Below are 19,451 nucleotides of genomic sequence, written 5' to 3'. Positions count from 1 at the left end.
TGCAAAAACATTCTTTGGACAGATGAAACCAAGATCAACCTCTACCAGAATGATGGCAAGAAAAAAGTATGGAGAAGGCATAGCACAGCTCATTATGCAAAGCATACCACATCATCTGTAAAACATGGTGGAGGCAGTGTGATGGCTTGGGCGTGCATGGCCGCCAGTGGTACTGGGACACTAGTGTTTATTGATGATGTGACACAGGACAGAAGCAGCCAAATGAATTCTGAGGTGTTCAGAGACATATTGTCTGCTTAAATCCAGCTAAATGCAGTCAAAATTAATTGGGCGGCGTTTCATGATACAGATGGACAATGACTCAAAATATACAGCCGAAGCAACCCAGGAGTTTATTAAAGCAAAGAAGTGGAAAATTCTTGAATGGCCAAGTCAGCCACCTGATCTTAACCCAATTGAGCATGCATTTCACTTGTTGAAGACTAAACTTCAGACAGAAAGGCCCACAAACAAACAGCAACTGAAAGCCGCTGCAATAAAGGCCTTGCAGAGCATTAAAAAGGAGAAAACCCAGAATCTGGTGATGTCCATGAGTTCAAGAATTCAGGCTGTCATTGTCAGCAAAGGGTTTTCAACCAAGTATTAGAAATTAACATTTTATTTCCAGTTATTTAATTTGTCCAATTACAACTGAGCCCCTGAAATAAAGGGATTGTGTTAAAAAAATGCTTTAGTTGCCTCACATATTTATGCAATCTTTTTGTTCAACCCACTGAATTAAAGCTGAATGTCTGCACTTCAACTGCATCTGAGTTGTTTCATTTAAAATTCATTGTGGTAATGTACAGAACCAAAATTAGAAAAAAGTTGTCTCTGTCCAAATATTTATGGACCTAACTGTAGATTCAGCTTCACAGTAAGATGCAACACATTTCAGGATGTTCCAGTAGCAACAAACTATTATCCGTTTGCTTGAAGTTGCTCTGAAATAGTACCCTGTTTACATTATTTGTGTGTTCCTTCATATATTAAAAAGAGAAGTCAAGAAGATAATCATGCAATATTGCTGACAGTCCACTAAGCTAACAGTGTTTCTTTTTAAGTATCAATGATTTTGAACACATTTTTAGAATGTTTGTTGTGTGGCAGTGCAAACAGATGTTTGTAACTAGCAATTTACTACAATGCAGGCCTAACTTTAATCACTTTCAAAAAGACAGATAAAATTTTCAACAAAAGCACAATTTGTTTTACTTTTTATAAAGAGTTTATGTAACTGTGTCAAATGGCTGATAAATGTCTGTTCGGTTATGTGTGTTTTTGGGAGGGTGAAAAAAAAAAATTCAGAATTGCCTGATGAAGTAATTATGGAATTCTACTTTAAAGAACCTACTCGCTGCATGTACAGTAGAGAATTCTAATATTTCCAGATCTTCTACTTTTTTGGTTTCTCTGTGAAAAACCTTGCATACTCTGGGTGTTCATATTGTTCTCATGCAAGATGAATTTTCTGTCCTAATGTGAAGACAACTTCATAATTAAGATTCTAAAATAAAAAACTGGAAGTCATCCACAGACAGAATACACTGTGTGCACAATTATTAGGCAAGTGAGTATTTTGACCATATCATCATTTTTATGCGTATATTCCAACTCCAAGCTGTATTAACTTGAATGCTTATTGGATTTAAGCACGTCAGGTGATGTGTATTTGTGTAATGAGGGAGGGTGTGGCCTAAGGAGATCAACACCCTATATCAAGGTGTGCAGAATTATTAGGCAGCTAGTTTTCCTCAGGCAAAACGGGCCAAAAAAGAGATTTAACTGACTCTGAAAAGTCAAAAATTGTAAAAATTCTTTCAGAGGGATGCAGCACTTTTGGAATTGCTAAGATATTGGTGTGTGATCACAGAACCATCAAACATTTTGTTGCAAATAGTCAACAGGGTCGCAAGAAACGTGTTGAGAACAAAAGATGCAAATTAGCTGCCAAAGATTTGAGAAGAATCAAACGTGAAGCTACCAGGAACCCATTATCCTCCAGTACTTTCATATTCCAGAGCTGCAACCTACCTGGAGTGCCCAGAAGTACAAGGTGTTCAGTGCTCAAAGACATGGCCAAGGTAAGGAGGGCTGAAACCCAACCACCACTGAACAAGAAACATAAGTTGAAACGTCAAAACTGGGCCAAGAAATATCTGAAGACAGATTTTTTTCAAAGGATTTATGGACCAAAGCTGATCGTCAACAGATCAAGAAACTGACAGACTACATGAATGGAAAGGCTTATGACTGTTATTGGAAAGAAGGGTGGCTATATTGGTCATTGATTGATTGATTTATTTTTTTTGAAATGTCAGAGATGTTTATTTGTAAATTTTGAGGTGTTTGTTTATTATTCTCACTATAACAGATGAAAATAAACAAGTGAGATGGGAAATTTTCATTTTTCCTTTAGTTGCATAATAAATCTGCACACTAATAGTTGCCTAATAATGGTGCGCACATATGTATTCCCCTGATGATGTTCACACTCACATTTCCGTTGTGAAACATTCAGGTTTCAGGTTTATTAACATTTTGGATTGACTGATAGCACTGTGTTTGTTCCATATTAAAATTAATCCTCAAAAATACAACTTGCCTAATAATTGTGCACACAGTGTAAAATGTTTATAGCATACCAAGGAAAGCAATTGAACCATTAAAATGAAGGCAGTTTTTGCCCACCAGGATTGCCTCTCCTCTTGCTACACATTTTCTTCCGTAAGCTAACATATTTGTCCATCAAAGTTTTCACTTTCTTCATACATTTGCTGACATCCAAACTAGAAGACTAAAGGAAACACATTTCAGGAAATACTTAGTTGCCAAACTGGCCAATCAGACTCATAGGGGTCGGCACAGATGTAATGCATAGTCACATTTCAGAGGAGGTTAATAAGAAGAGTTAATAAAATGCTTTGAGTTCAACTGTTAATTAAGCCTAAATTTGGATACCAAACGAACAAAGTAAACCATAGCTTAGTTAAGAGTATTCTTAATAAATATGATCAACAATTCTGAAATTGTTGTATTACTATTTAACATAATAACTGCCCTTCTAAAACACATCTTTTCTTCAGTGAAGTACTATATAATAAACCCAATTCTGTGAGGATTTTCAGTTAGTTTTTATGTTGTTTATCTATTCAAATGATAATGTTGTGAACTTCTCACTTAATTTTCTATTCGTATTTTTGTATTTTATTATTCTTCTCTCTGGAGTATGGGTGCCTCACCAACTGCTGCTGGGTACCCAAATAAGGAAGGCAATAGTGTAAGACTTATCCACAAACACTAGGACCACACTTCAGGTCACTGTCATAATGCTGACTGCAGTTACAGTGGTATGAAAAACTATTTGCCCCCTTCCTGATTTCTTATTCTTTTGCATGTTTGTCACACAAAATGTTTCTGATCATCAAACACATTTAACCATTAGTCAAATATAACACAAGTAAACACAAAATGCAGTTTTTAAATGATGGTTTTATTATTTAGGGAGAAAAAAAAATCCAAACCTTCATGGCCCTGTGTGAAAAAGTAATTGCCCCCTGAACCTAATAACTGGTTGGGCCACCCTTAGCAGCAATAACTGCAATCAAGTGTTTGCGATAACTTGCAGTGAGTCTTTTACAGCGCTCTGGAGGAATTTTGGCCCACTCATCTTTGTAGAATTGTTGTAATTCAGCTTTATTTGAGGGTTTTCTAGCATGAACCGCCTTTTTAAGGTCATGCCATAGCATCTCAATTGGATTCAGGTCAGGACTTTGACTAGGCCACTCAAGTCTTCATTTTGTTTTTCTTCAGCCATTCAGAGGTGGATTTGCTGGTGTGTTTTGGGTCATTGTCCTGTTGCAGCACCCAAGATCGCTTCAGCTTGAGTTGACGAACATTCTCCTTCAGGATTTTTTAGTAGACAGTAGAATTCATGGTTCCATCTATCACAGCAAGCCTTCCAGGTCCTGAAGCAGCAAAACAACCCCAGCCCATCACACTACCACCACCATATTTTACTGTTGGTATGATGTTCTTTTTCTGAAATGCTGTGTTCCTTTTACGCCAGATGTAACGGACATTTGCCTTCCAAAAGTTCAACTTTTGTCTCATCAGTCCACAAGGTATTTTCCCAAAAGTCTTGGCAATCATTGAGATGTTTCTTAGCAAAATTGAGACGGGCCCTAATGTTCCTTTTGCTTAACAGTGGTTTGCATCTTGGAAATCTGCCATGCAGGCCGTTTTGCCCAGTCTCTTTCTTATGGTGGAGTCGTGAACACTGACCTTAATTGAGGCAAGTGAGGCCTGCAGTTCTTTAGACGTTGTCCTGGGGTCTTTTGTGACCTCTCGGATGAGTCGTCTCTGCGCTCTTGGGGTAATTTTGGTCGGTCGGCCACTCCTGGGAAGGTTCACCACTGTTCCATGTTTTTGCCATTTGTGGATAATGGCTCTCACTGTGGTTCGCTGGAGTCCCAAAGCTTTAGAAATGGCTTTATAACCTTTACCAGACTGATAGATCTCAATTACTTCTGTTCTCATTTGTTCCTGAATTTCTTTGGATCTTGGCATGATGTCTAGCTTTTGAGGTACTTTTGGTCTACTTCTCTGTGTCAGGCAGCTCCTATTTAAGTGATTTCTTGATTGAAACAGGTGTGGCAGTAATCAGGCCTGGGGGTGGCTACGGAAATTGAACTCAGGTGTGATACACCACAGTTAGGTTATTTTTTAACAAGGGGGCAATTGCTTTTTCACACAGGGCCATGTAGGTTTGGATTATTTTCTCCCTAAATAATAAAAACCATCATTTAAAAACTGCATTTTGTGTTTACTTGTGTTATATTTGACTAATGGTTAAATGTGTTTGATGATCAGAAACATTTTGTGTGACAAACATGCAAAAGAATAAGAAATCAGAAAGGGGGCAAATAGTTTTTCACACCACTGTATGTACTGATCAAAAATTCAACTGCACTTGCAGGATTCATTTATTTATAGTGCATTTCTATAACGAAAACACTCAATATATTGTGTTCTCTGGACAAAACCTTGCACGTTATTATAAAAAGTACTTTTACTATTGGTACTTTCTTTCAAAAGCAAATACTTTACTTTTTAAATGAAATATTTCATACTTGAGCAGAAGTATAAATGTGCCTAAATACTTTTAGCTTTTACTCTAGTATCATTTCTGATTACCTTTTACAACTCTCTCTCTCTAGCTTTTCTTTCTTTTTCTCACACTCTCAGCCCCTTCAAGCCCTATTGATGCAGCAGGTGTGCCCAAACAATCCATGTAGCCTCAATTAGGGACAGTTGCATTAACTGCTTGAGTGTGTGTTAGCAAATTCTCTCACCAAGATCCACATGGCCACAAGGCTTTTCTATCGCACATCTAGACATGGGGTCTGGTGCTGCCTCACTACATTAAAAAAATCTCACATCATGACGGACCCCCAATGCACATTACCACAATATGACCATGATTACTTACCCTACTGAAGTAACGTTGTTTGCAAGTGCACTCTCATAATATGGGATACCTTTGCTGCTCACAACATTAATCTGGCCTCCAAGGAGATTAGACACCACTCCAGCATGAATACCTGCCATACAAAGCAGGGAAGACTGAAAAGATAAAACACATAATTACGGTGACTAGTAACACAAAACAGAAAAGGTTTTTAATAATTTAATCATAGTAGTTATTTTGCCATCATAAATTCAAGTACACACTGAAAAATACAACACAAAATTAACAGCATAATTAAAAAAAATAAATACATGTACAAATAAAGCAGGAAATACTTAACTAGTAAGTGTTTGAATGGTCAATTTATCCAGATTAAATGAAGGTTAATTACCAGAAAAGGAAATGTGAAAATATTAAGTAAAACATAGAACAAGTGTTTGCACTAAACCTTATAGTGAACAATTTGTAATAGCTTTGCTGTAAGCAGTGCCTTCCATATTCTTTCTGGTGAATTTAGTAGTTACTTTTGTTGTGGATCCAAAATGTTGTACCTTTTTCCCCAGTTATAATTCTAATATTTCTTATATTTATTCTAATCATCAATGAATGACTCACAAATGATATGTTTTTATTTTTTACTTACATCTCTGTACCCATCAGGTATAGTTCCTGAAATTTCTCCAAAGGTAGTCAAACAACCTGCTGGGCAGAATTTGCTATAATACAAGATAGCACAAAATAATTAAATATATAGTTTAAAACATGAAAAGGCAACTGAATATTTTATACAACATGACCTGTTAAATGTGCAAGTCAAAATAAAACATCATTTACTATATAAAATAAACCTGCCATACTTAACATTTGCATACAGTAAAACAGCTATTTAATGTACATTGAGATTTTGTTCAATAACTTTGGTCAAATTTTTCTTACTTCCTTAATAAATAAATGAACAAGTATAATATTTTTGTCTCATTTGTTTAACTTGTTTCTCTTTATCTACTTTTAGGACTTAAGTGAAAATATGATGATGTTTTAGGTCATAGTTATGCAGAAATATAGAAAATTCTAAAGGGTTCACAAACTTTTAAGCACAACTGTATATCTGTTACTGGACCTTTCCCAATTTTGTACACCACAGTAATGATCAGTACCATTTATTTCTTCTTGTACTTTTTCATATTTTATGAGTTACTTTGCCTGTTGTTGGATTAAGTATACATTTTTAATATTCTTGATCAATAATAAGATTAATTTCTTCTGCAGCCTTTTGCGTTGCATGCAAATGTTACTTCTGCTTGGGATAATGGATATTAAAAAAAATGTTTTCTCCATAGGCTTATAACATTAAAAAATTGACAAAAGAGAGGAGACACTCAGTCCATAATGCCTGTTTGTTTAGCTAATAGCTAAGCTGTCTCAATATCTCATCCAGATTTTTCTTAAAAGTTGATACAGTTTCTGCTTCAACTACATGTCTCAGTAGTTTGTTCCAGAGTCCTATAACTCACTGTGTAAAAAAAGTGCTTCCTAGCTTCCGTTTTAAATGTACTTCCCCTTAATTTCCACTGATTTCCTTGCGTATGTGATTCACCCTTAAGACAAAAGAATGCTAGATATATTTTATCCAATGCTTTTGAAGATTTTAAATACCTGGATTAGGTCCCTACTGCTTGAGACTAAACAGGTTTAATTCTAGGAGTCTGTCAGAGTAAGACATGTACTTAACTCCTGGGAAGCACTTCAAGTACACTGCTGTGACCAGAACTGCACATAATACTCCAAATGCAGTTTGACTAGCGCATTATATAGTTTGAGCATAATGTCCCTTGATTTAAATTCAAGTTTACTAACTATACCAGAATCAATGTCATTAACATAAATTAGAAAAAGTAATGGTCCAATGACAGAACCCTGAAAGACTCCACTGAAGACCTTACTCAAAGTGGAGTATTATCCTCTTACCGGTACTTTTTGTCTCCTGCTGGTTAACCCTGGTGTGGGACTATATCAGATGTTTTTAGAAGATCTGTGTAAATTATGTTGTATACATTGTTTTTGTCAAATATTTCAGTTGCTTCTTCCAAAAAAAAAAGTTTTAATTTACTCCAGATTTTTACAAATGGCCTTACTCTAGGCCGCCAGCCCCCAATTGCTAACTGCAGACTTCAGCCAGCCCTGGCAAAAATGCGAAGCCGACTTTAAAAATTTAAAATAGTAAGTCCTCACTCTCCACAGATTCTATTCAAGAGGATGAGAATATCTGCTTCTACAAAAGTGTACCCATTTTGCAACTCCCACAGTTTACTCTTGCCTATTGGGAGACCATGCACGGTAGAAACAAATTCTGAGGGGCCTAACACATAGCTGTAATAGATGAGACTGAGCAATAACAGGTCTATGATGCCCTTAAATGTCGGGGTTGCACATATGCAAAAAGAATGGATTAACGTGCATCTACCTAGAGGCGAGAGGTATGAGTAAGCTGTTAAACCTCATTTGTGAATGGAACTAGGGCTTAGAAGTGTTCTTCACAAATGAGGAATTACTAGCAAGTGTGGGTCAGAATCTTGCTCTGATTAAGTCCCTACCCATTGTACACACTGGCTGTTACTACTGAATTGACAATTTGGTGAGATCCTCTGATACATTTTTTGCTCAGACAAAGTAAGAGACAAAATTATGAAATCACTCAATGATGAGGAAAAAACTATGCAATAACTTGGTAATTTGCATTTCTAAAACAAATACATGCAAGTTTTTACAAGTGTAAATTGGCCAGTTAGTCTGCAGTTGAAAGAGAGTGCTTGTAGACCTTAATAAGCTGTTGCAGCTGGTTGATTGACAGGAAACATGGCCCCTACAAGAGAGATGTCAGTTGAAACAATGGAATGGATCATAAAACATCTTCAAGGAGGAGTGTGGCAAAAGATATTGGTTGTTCCAAGTCAGTGCTGTCTAAAATTTGGAGCACATACAAATAAAATGGGAAAGTTGCAAGTAGACCAAGGATGACACCAAATGCACCAAGAAAGAATACTCAAAACTGAAAATGCACAACAAAAGAAATGAAAAAAAATGAGCAGAAACAGGAGTCTGTTGGAGGCTGAACTGTCAAAAGTACCGACTGAAGTAAAAATGTACAGAAGAGCCAAATGTAAACCATCATCAATACCTAAACAGAAGGAAATGAGGTTACAGTGGGATAAAGAGCAGCAATCATGGACTGTGGATGACTGGATAAAAGTAATATTTATTGATGAATCATGAATCTGCATTGGCCAATGAGATGATGCTGGAACTTTTGTTTGGTGCCATTCCAATGAAACATATAAAGATGACTGTCTAAAGAAAGCAAGTTCATAAGCAAATTTTTGTTCCTTTAATTACTGGTACTTCAATGTGCATCTTTTAGTTTGTGTGCTGAATGTGCCCCCAAGCAGATCATTTGATCAAAAGTGGGGAAAAATTAGAAATTAGCTAAGTGTTCAGGTGCAGACTGTGACACAAGGAATGGCTATTTGTTATTAACTGCATAATTGTTTCATTCACTTTCACAAAAGTTAGAATCTACCAGCTGTAACAGTTTTGTAATACAACAAGACAAAAGCAGTGTGCAGCCACTAAAGTATACTCAAATTAATTTATTATTTACTGATAATTCAGCCAGTTTAGGAGAACTTTTTACCACAAGTGCCCATAATGCTTTGCTAGGCCAGCGCAACATCTCCTGGAGCTGTAACAGCCAACATTGGATGGGACTGCCCCCTGGTATATGCTGTTGATCCTTTGCATTACAGACTCTGTGGGACTTGGTGGTAGAACAGAAAAATATTACAGGTTCTCAATTTTGTTTTTATGAAACATATACATCATAAATAACGAGATACCTCTGCTTGTCACCAAATGTGCAGGTGGAACTTCAAGTACCATGTCAGTATAAGAGAAGGAGGCGCGTGCCTAATACATGTATAATTAACCACATGGAGATAAAAAAACAAAACCTGAAAGAACTTGGTGCCTCCCCCACCCCCCACCACAGGAGACGCTATGAAATAATAATAACGAAAGATTTATTACTTTTTACAAGACATTTCTATCTTTTTTGATATATGAAAAAGTGCAAGTCATCAGCGCAGACAGTTTGAAGAGCCTTCAGCAGGACATCAAACAACAGAATGAGCCAGTGGCTTCATTCATGACACTCCACTTTGAATTTTCTGCCTTTAAAAGACCTTGTGAGCTGGAGGGCTGATCGCACCCCAAATAGATACAGACGCCCCTGGGAAAACCACAAACCCTGAAACACTGACTACCCTCACTTTGCTCCTTATCCTTGCACTAGAAAGCGTAATACAAGCCTCGCTTGGTACTCCGCCGACTTATAAGCCTTGCGCAGCGCCTGTCAGTTTTGTAATTGATTGTTTGCTTTTATCTCTCTCTGCTCCTAGCGGAACTGTCATCTCTGACTTGTTGAGATTTGTTGTTGTTTGTTGTTGAGCACGTTTAAGCTCATGTGTTTGCAGTGTTTGAATAAAAATCCTTCTTGTTTCTACGACCTCCTGTGTCTCTGTGCAAATCTGTGTCCCAAGCGTGACAACCTACGTATTTTTTCCTGACTTTTGACTATGATTTTGGGATTTCCTCTTTGTTTTGATGAAATATATGATTGCGCGTCTCTGACTGCATTCTTTCTTCTTTAATCTCATGGAGGCACGGAGGCACACGCAGCTCAGGCCCAGTACAGTTGGCAGACATTTCTCTGGTGCTCAGGGACACTTTAAAGATAATTGCACCTTAAAAATCCAGTCAAACTTAGTTCAGTTAGTACATCCCTAATTGATTTCAATGCATTTTTCCAAGTTCAGTGATATTCATGAACACTTCTGTGACTTCTCCAAACAAGGCAAAGCAAACACTATGGAGTTCATTCATCACTAATGATCATATTATGACAGTTGCTGTTTTTTTAATACGATGCCATTAAACCATGAAAATTACCTGAATTCTGGCTCACTGAAATGGCTTCCTTTGTCTAGGCAGGTAATCAAATCTGGAAAAAAGCAGAAAAAAAAGTGAACTACTGTTAGTGTATAATTATAATTCAGGAACTGTTATTTAGTATGCCTGTATTTTATTCAAAAGCTTCATTATGATGATATGCATTCAATACAGATTCTATGCACATTTGCTATTGAAAATCTAGAACTACAAACCTTCGTGACAACTTAAACATTCATACAGAAACCTTGGCAAAGACTACATATAAAGACAAATACCAAAATTTTAAAGTATATAAGCATGAACATTAGACTTAAAAAAGTGTGAGCAACATTCTAAATGTACATTAACTATATGTAAAAAAAAGTGATTTCTAACTCCACATTTCAGACAACAAAGAACTTTGCAGGTAAAAAGCATTCATTTTAAAGCAGAACATAAAACAAAACTGAAAATTATGTTGTTGCAATTTTGCGACTGGAAAAAAGGAACAAAGAAACTTGTTGCAAAATTTATTATCCTGGTGTATCACTCTTATTTTTTCCCAGTGTTTAAAAAAACTCAAACTGCTCGGAAACTCCACTGGATGCATCCCATCCGTATCACTGCAAAAAAATAACCTAACTGTGGTGTATCACACCTGAGTTCAATTTCCGTAGCCACCCCCAGGCCTGATTACTGCCACACCTGTTTCAATCAAGAAATCACTTAAATAGGACCTGCCTGACACAGAGAAGTAGACCAAAAGCACCTCAAAAGCTAGACATCATGCCAAGATCCAAAGAAATTCAGGAACAAATGAGAACAGAAGTAATTGAGATCTATCAGTCTGGTAAAGGTTATAGAGCCATTTCTAAAGCTTTGGGACTTCAGCGAGCCACAGTGAGAGCCATTATCCACAAATGGCAAAAACATGGAACAGTGGTGAACCTTCCCAGGAGTGGCCGACCGACCAAAATTACCCCAAGAGCGCAGAGACGACTCATCCGAGAGGTCACAAAAGACCCCAGGACAACGTCTAAAGAACTGCAGGCCTCACTTGCCTCAATTAAGGTCAGTGTTCACGACTCCACCATAAGAAAGAGACTGGGCAAAACGGCCTGCATGGCAGATTTCCAAGACGCAAACCACTGTTAAGCAAAAAGAACATTAGGGCCCGTCTCAATTTTGCTAAGAAACATCTCAATGATTGCCAAGACTTTTGGGAAAATACCTTGTGGACTGATGAGACAAAAGTTGAACTTTTTGGAAGGCAAATGTCCGTTACATCTGGCGTAAAAGGAACACAGCATTTCAGAAAAAGAACATCATACCAACAGTAAAATATGGTGGTGGTAGTGTGATGGGCTGGCGTTGTTTTGCTGCTTCAGGACCTGGAAGGCTTGCTGTGATAGATGGAACCATGAATTCTACTGTCTACTAAAAAATCCTGAAGGAGAATGTTCGTCAACTCAAGCTGAAGCGATCTTGGGTGCTGCAACAGGACAATGACCCAAAACACACCAGCAAATCCACCTCTGAATGGCTGAAGAAAAACAAAATGAAGACTTTGGAGTGGCCTAGTCAAAGTCCTGACATGAATCCAATTGAGATGCTATGGCATGACCTTAAAAAGGCGGTTCAAGCTAGAAAACCCTCAAATAAAGCGGAATTACAACAATTCTGCAAAGATGAGTGGGCCAAAATTCCTCCAGAGCACTGTAAAAGACTCATTGCAAGTTATCGCAAATGCTTGTTTGCAGTTATTGCTGCTAAGGGTGGCCCAACCAGTTATTAGGTTCAGGGGGCAATTACTTTTTCACACAGGGCCATGTAGGCTTGGATTTTTTTTCTCCCTAAATAATAAAAACCATCATTTAAAAACTGCATTTAGTGTTTACTTGTGATATATTTGACTAATGGTTAAATGTGTTTGATGATCAGAAACATTTTGTGTGACAAACATGCAAAAGAATAAGAAATCAGGAAGGGGGCAAATAGTTTTTCACACCACTGTATATGCTGGTGGTCTGCACAATGTACATGTTTAATGTCACCATGTGTCCGGACAATTTTGATGCTTGGATATCTGCTCCATTTTCATTTTATGTTTCTGCTACTGCACCTTATTTACAAAATTATATTTTTTCATTCTACTGAAATGTTGCTGTTTAAAATGATTTTAGAATTGATAACTACAGACAACATTCGTTTTGCTGATATTTAGGGATGATAGCATGCATTTGCTAGAAACAGACAATAAAGTATTGAAATGTATTTGCCACATACAGGACAGTATTTCTGTTTGTAATGTGTGTATGGGAATACTAGTCACAAATATGCTTTTTGATAAATAAAACAGATTGTATTGCTATGTATGTTAATATACACAAATTTTTTCTATACTAAAATATCTATTATAAAAAAAAAAAAAAAAACCTTGTGAGAAGATGAGACTTTTTCCCGGGACCAAGAGAGATCTTTTGAAGAGAGACGGAGACACTTTCTGCAAGACGGACAAGTCATGTCATACTTACAACCTTTAGACGCAAGTCTCGTGATACACATGCAGAGCAGGTTAGAGATAATGGAAGTAGGAAAATTCAAAGGTCTCCAAAAATGAGAGTAAAGATTGCATTAGCGCAAACAATGTGAAAATATTATTCGGGGGAAATAACAGAACAGCAAAAAGAGACTGAATTTTTAGCTGCTGTGCAGGATTTTAAACGTTTGAAGCTCTGCACCAAATGCAGATTACGTGGCATGCAGCAGCAGCAAGCCAACAGCTTCTCAAGCAAAGAGGAGTTGAAAAGAAACACCCGATACTTGTTTCCCAATGTATCACCGTTTAAGAGGTGTTTCGGAGAAGCAGCTGCGCCTCCTTGGGGTGTGCTCAGCCCCCCCACTTCACAACAGCTCCAACTGCTGGCTTGTGGGGAGGGTAGGCGAGCAAATTGCAGATCATGTGTGAGGGCGGTGGCGGCGCAAGCAAAGAAGAGTTAAAAAAAAAAAAAAAAAAAATTTCCCATCATATCACACTTTTTTATATAAAAAAAAAAAAAAAATTTACCAGTGGACCCTTGACTTACGAACTCAATTCGTTCACGAGGGCTGGTTGTAAATCAAGTTGGTTGTAAGTCAAGACTATTTTTCCCCATAAGAAATAATGGAAAAACCCATGATGCGCTCTGAACCTCCCACAGCAACACTTACTTAACCTTTTCATAATAAAAAAGGGTTGCATAACACGCATAATTTACCAAAACGCCAATAATTTTTCTAATGTACTAACTAAAAAGTTATAAAAAGTGCCTAGCCTACCAGAAACAACAATATCATACTGTACTCACCATTTAATTTGGCATCTTTGGGCTGCAGGAAGGGAAGAGGAGGAGAATGAAACGGAAGGTCGTTATTGTTTAGAAGGAGCCTCCTTATGCAAATCTTTTCTTTGTAAAATTGTCGAGATGGTGGATTTCGACATGTTGTACATATTAGCGAGATCAGTCACAAACGCCACTCTCATTTCCGCACAATTTCCTTCTTCGTTTCGATTGTGATTGCTGTTTCTCAAGTTAATAAGGACAGTAGTCTAGCACTCAGTTCAAAGCTGGCCACGTTGTGAACTGCTGTAACAACACACTCCAAAGCAAGCCGGTGCTGACTTAGCCTGATGACATCATCATGTGCCACGCCAGCCCGCTAGTTAACATCCCTTAACAATCGTTTTCTTTACCTTTGTTACCTTCTCTTCCTTCCTTAGGAATTATGCTTCTTGCTTGTCATGGTCTTAGTGAATTATATATATAGACTAGCAGAATACCCGCGCTTCGCAGCGGAGAAGTAGTGTTTTAAAGAAGGTACGAAAAAGAAAAATTTTAAAAATAACGTAACATGATTGTTAATGTAATTGTTTTGTCATTGATATGAGTGTTGTTCTCATATCTATCTATCTATGTTGTTCTCATATCTATCTATCTATATCTCTATCTATATCTATATATCTATATATCTATATATCTATATATATATATATATATATATATATATATATATATATATATATATATATATATATAGCAAATAAGCTTGGCAGGAGAAGTAGTGTGTTAAAGAAGGAAAGAGAAAGAAAAGGAAACATTTTGAAAATAACGTAACATGATTGTCAATGTAATTGTTTTGTCACTGTTATGAGTGTTGCTGTGATATATATATATATATATATATATATATATATATATATATATATATAGCAAAATACCCGCTTCAGCGATGTCATGTGTTAAAGAAGTTATGAAAAGAAAAGGAAACATTTTAAAAATAATGTAACATGATTGTCAAAGTAATTGTTTTGTGTATTTGGTGGCAGCGTCACAAAGTTGTTTTCGTAGCTGCATCAGAAAATGTACCACCATGTCTGACACGCCTCCTTTTACTGTTTTCTCACAGCTTGATAGCTGCTGTCATATATATATATATATATATATATATATATATATATATATATATATATATATATATATATATATATATATATATACATACACAAACACACACACACACACACATACATACATATATATAATAATATATACATATATATATATACACACATACATATCTTCATATCTACATATCTATATACATATCTACACACACAAATTATATGTATGTATGTATGTATGTATGTATGTATGTATGTATGTATATATATATATATACATATACTTGTGTGTATGTTTGTATGTGTCTATATGTGTGTGTATAGCTTTGGTCACTGAGTGCAAGGGAAAAATAATGAAATATAGTCTATAAGTTATTAAACAGTAAAACATTAACGTTTTAAGAAGTACAGGTACATTGAGCACTACTGGAGTGGTTATGGTAAACTACATTTTAAAGACTGTGTAACACAACAGGTAAGTAACTAACAGCAGCTAAAATGTATATGGATCATCTCGGTAGTAGATCCCTTTTGAAAGGCGCTACACAACGGCTGTGGTATAGAAATTACATTTTCTATGTGAACGCTCAAACTTGTGCCTCTGGTAATGTGCCTTACCGGCAATTAAAGAAAATTAGTTTTGTGTCCTCTGCCGTGTTAAGAGAGAAAGGCTTTGGTTTGGGATAAAAGGAAAAAAGGTGTAAAGAAAGGAAAGTTGCCTTTTTCTTTTATATAGTATAGAGAGATGTGTTCGCTGACGTTATGATCGCCTTTTGGCGACAGTCGCGGTGGGTCTTGTGTAGACTGGTGAGACGCCCCGCCATTAATCGGCTGTGATGGCACTGTCAGTCCTCCACTCGTATGCGTGTGTTCATAATCCGAGCTGAGGACCTGATAATCGATACGTGCAAAAGAAAGTGTGAATCGCCTTAATATTATTTTGCCGTGGTGTAGAAAAGGGGTCCCGTGTTTGCACTTGTCTGGGCTATAGCTCAGGGGCGGATGAAAAAATTAAAAGTGCTCACTTTGACTTAAGGCAGAAGCGCAGTCAGCGCCTCAAAGGCGGCACAGCTATGCAGCGCTGGCTGCTCGACTTTTGCTGGGCAGGAGACCACAGTTTTGCAGACACGCTCATGATATCAAAAGTCTCAGCTCTTTGGAGGTCATTCATATATTATATATATAGCAAAATACCAGTGCCTCGCAGCGGAGAAGTAGTGTGTTAAAGAAGTAATGAAAAAGAAAAGGAAACATTTTAATAATAACGTAACATGATTGACATTGTCATGAGTGTTGCTATCATATATATTCCTGCCTAAATAAGTCACCCTCGCTCTTACTTTTTACCGCTCATTTAATCATGGCTAGTGGCGGAAAAATTATAAAATGGAAGGAGGATGGCTTTACCAAAACAATTATTGATGGCTAATCGATTATTCATAAAGCTTGAATTGGTGATCTGTTTTTCTGTGTTAACCTCATATTTTTCATACTTCTTCTCAAACTAAGGTGGTGCGAGGGTAAAATGAATCGGGATGCGCTGATCAATGTAATCGTGTACCAGGAAATCATGCATTGACAAAAGCTCCCCTTTGCTTGTAATGCAAAGTGTGATTAAATGCATTATTTTTCAACGCGTTATGGAGCACATGCATCGAAGCTTCTCAGCTGTGCTTGTGCTAAGAAAAGGAAAGATTTTAAAAATAGCGTAACACGCTTGTCAATGTGACCTTTTGTAAGTAGTGCCTGGAGGATTCAGTGTGTTGAAACTCTAGAGACAGCGTGTGTATTAACTTGAGGTAAATGGGAGGGAGATGATGACGTGACTCCCCCACCCGCCTTAACTGTCAATCCCCACAAACACAGTCTCTCGAATTTGCATAAGCACACCCCTTCACCTACAATTTTAACTTAGTTACAAAGTGATCAAAACTCTCGCTTATATCCCGCCCTCTCATTAAACTTGTATCCCGCATTACCTGTGGGCATGTGAAACGCCAGCGGTAGCCTGTCTATGAACTTAATTTAAAGTTTAGGTTTACACCTTGCTTTCTTTCCGAGGTAGCAGCACTCATGAATATGGTAGTATATGCCACTCGCTCGCTTCTTATTGTTTCGCTGCCTTCTCAATTATATAATGCATGTTTTCTTAAGCGCTTTTTGTAGGTCTTCCTGGTTTTCTAGGTACTGCGTTGACAGTCAGTTCACGTGATTACGTGGGAGGCGTGATGATGTCACACGAAACTCCGCCCCCTACGTCTTTCCAGCTCTACTCCATTACAGTTAATGGAGAAAAATACCTTCCAGTTATGACCATTAGGCGTAGAATTTCGAAATGAAACCTGTCCAACTTTTGTAAGTAAGCTGTAAGGAATGAGCCTGCCAAATTTCAGCCTTCTACCTACACGGGAAGTTGGAGAATTAGTGATGAGTGAGTGAGTGAGTGAGTGAGGGCTTTGCCTTTTATTAGTATAGATAAATCACTGCACTGACCGAAATTACGTCCACAAACACATGTATCTGGGCTCCGACTGACGCTTACGAACGCTCTCGGCTGTTTGTTTACAATCGCACAGGCGGATACACGTGACCGCATTCGGGTCGTAACGCAAGATGTTGGTCGTAACTCAAAACAAAAATTTTGGTCGTAAATCAAGTTGTTCGCATGTCAGGCCGGTCATATGTCAAGGGTCGACTGTATTTGTTTCCCATTGTATCACCGTTTGAGAGGGATTTCAGAGAGGCGGCTGCTGGCAGGAGGTGGCAACGAAGTGAGCAGGGGGCAAAGCCCCCTAGTAATTAATTAAAATCACTTTGTTAGGTCTGTGACATTTACGCTATGGTTGTATAAAAAGACAGTGGAGACATTACCCGGTTAATAATAAATAAATTTTTTTTTTGGAAAAGATGGCACCGACTGGTGTGGCTGGCCGTCTGCGTGTCTCGCTAACTTATGTTTTAACTTTGTTTTTATGTTTTAACTCACTATATTCTGGGATTATCAAATCCCTGATAGGCAGGTTACAGTTGGTTCAGAATGCTGCCGCTCGCTTTCTGGTTGGGGCAAGAAAGTCTGATTCTGTTTCTCCAATATTAGCTTCTTTACACTGGTTGCCAGTCAGTTTTCTAATTGATTTTAAAATCTTGTTGCTAGTTTTTCAAATTTTACATGTGCTTGCTCCTACCTATTTATTTCAATTGTGTGCTTTACACCAGCCATCTAGAGAGTGCTTAGATCTTCTGGTCAGTTGTCTTTTGCAGCTGCTGCTCCTCGCCTGTGGAACTCTTTACCTCATTACATAAAGAAGTTGTCTACAATTGAACTGCTCAAAATGAGATTAAAGACTCATTTCTAGTCACTTGCTTTCCGTCACCTTCAGTAATACTGGTGCTTTCCTCATTGCGATTATGTAATCTTACTTCTATTTATTATATTTTCTATTTATGTTAATTGAATGGTTTTTTTCTTCTTTTATTGTAAAGCACTTTGGCCACTGCAGTCCTATGTTGTTTCAAAAATAGCTTTATAAATAAATTGACATTGACAAGTCAAACTGATTAATATCAGATGTCACAAACTCACGCTCATTTAATTCCTTCACATTCGACTAAACATTAAAACTAACTTTGAAAAATCTAAATTTTCACTTAATGACTAACCAATCATTTCAGAATTATGCAAGATAGACTCCGTTAAGTTATTTTCAAGGTGCCGGTCATAAGCAACTAGACTTTTCCTATTGCATATATATACCTGTCTAGCAACCCAGAATTATCCACATAACTGAACTAGACTGACAGTAACTGCAGTAATTACTCATTAGTCACATTACATTTGCTTTTCAAAACCCAAAGAATGGTAAAAATGAAATGCTTACTGATTTTAGTTTCAGCAATGAAGTATGCCATTTTAACAGCCCTGCTAATGGCATGTCTCTGTAATAATGCACTTCCAGTAGCACTTGCCTCAAAATGTTTTAAACCATTATTGACTGAGCTAAAAGAGCCACACATCTGGCCAATGTGGAAACTCTGAACCACTAACTTAATATATTTTGTTTTTGTAACATATGGAGCAGCTTTTTTTGTCACTGTTGTAGACTACCTACCATTAAAAATAATCCAGATAGAAAAAAGATGGATAATTGGATAGACAAATGTGGTTATGTCCAAAAATAAATACATTTTTATCACAGATGTATGGTTTTGTAATAAGTGATTAATCTCACAGTCATTTTTAATTATATCATTCAAATGTGTGACACTATAAATTAAAATTAAATGTAACTTACATCAGAATGGTCACACCACAGAACTCACAAACCAAGCCCAAATGATGTACTTTTATTTATAAACCAATTCCATAATGAGCTAAAATTGGCACTAAGAAAAGCCTTTTTTGCCTCTAAAGGGCAGTGGGAGTTTTCCTGCTTTATAAAATAAACTATACAGGTTGTATAAATAAATCAGCACAATTTCTACAATCCCAAGCTGAAATTCAAGAATTCCACAATGCATCTGAACAAGTATTACTACCTCAAAATATTGTAGTGA

General features: G+C 37.0%; 1 protein-coding gene across 1 annotated transcript in view; it reads right to left on the bottom strand.

The window, feature by feature from the left end:
- Positions 1 to 19,451, bottom strand: part of dcbld2 (discoidin, CUB and LCCL domain containing 2) — a 140,481-nt gene that overhangs the window by 55,127 nt on the left and 65,903 nt on the right. The window contains exons 4-6 of the mRNA XM_039744866.1: positions 10,475 to 10,526; positions 6,114 to 6,186; positions 5,492 to 5,625 (exon numbers count right to left, since the gene is read on the bottom strand). Coding sequence (XP_039600800.1) covers positions 5,492 to 5,625; positions 6,114 to 6,186; positions 10,475 to 10,526 — 259 coding nt within the window. The remainder of the gene's footprint in view (positions 1 to 5,491; positions 5,626 to 6,113; positions 6,187 to 10,474; positions 10,527 to 19,451) is intronic.

The sequence above is a fragment of the Polypterus senegalus genome, chromosome 2 (genome assembly GCF_016835505.1).
Source record: "Polypterus senegalus isolate Bchr_013 chromosome 2, ASM1683550v1, whole genome shotgun sequence".
Classification (NCBI taxonomy): domain Eukaryota; kingdom Metazoa; phylum Chordata; class Cladistia; order Polypteriformes; family Polypteridae; genus Polypterus; species Polypterus senegalus.
Note: the sequence above shows the minus strand (reverse complement) of the source record. Positions and strands in the feature narration are given on the sequence as shown.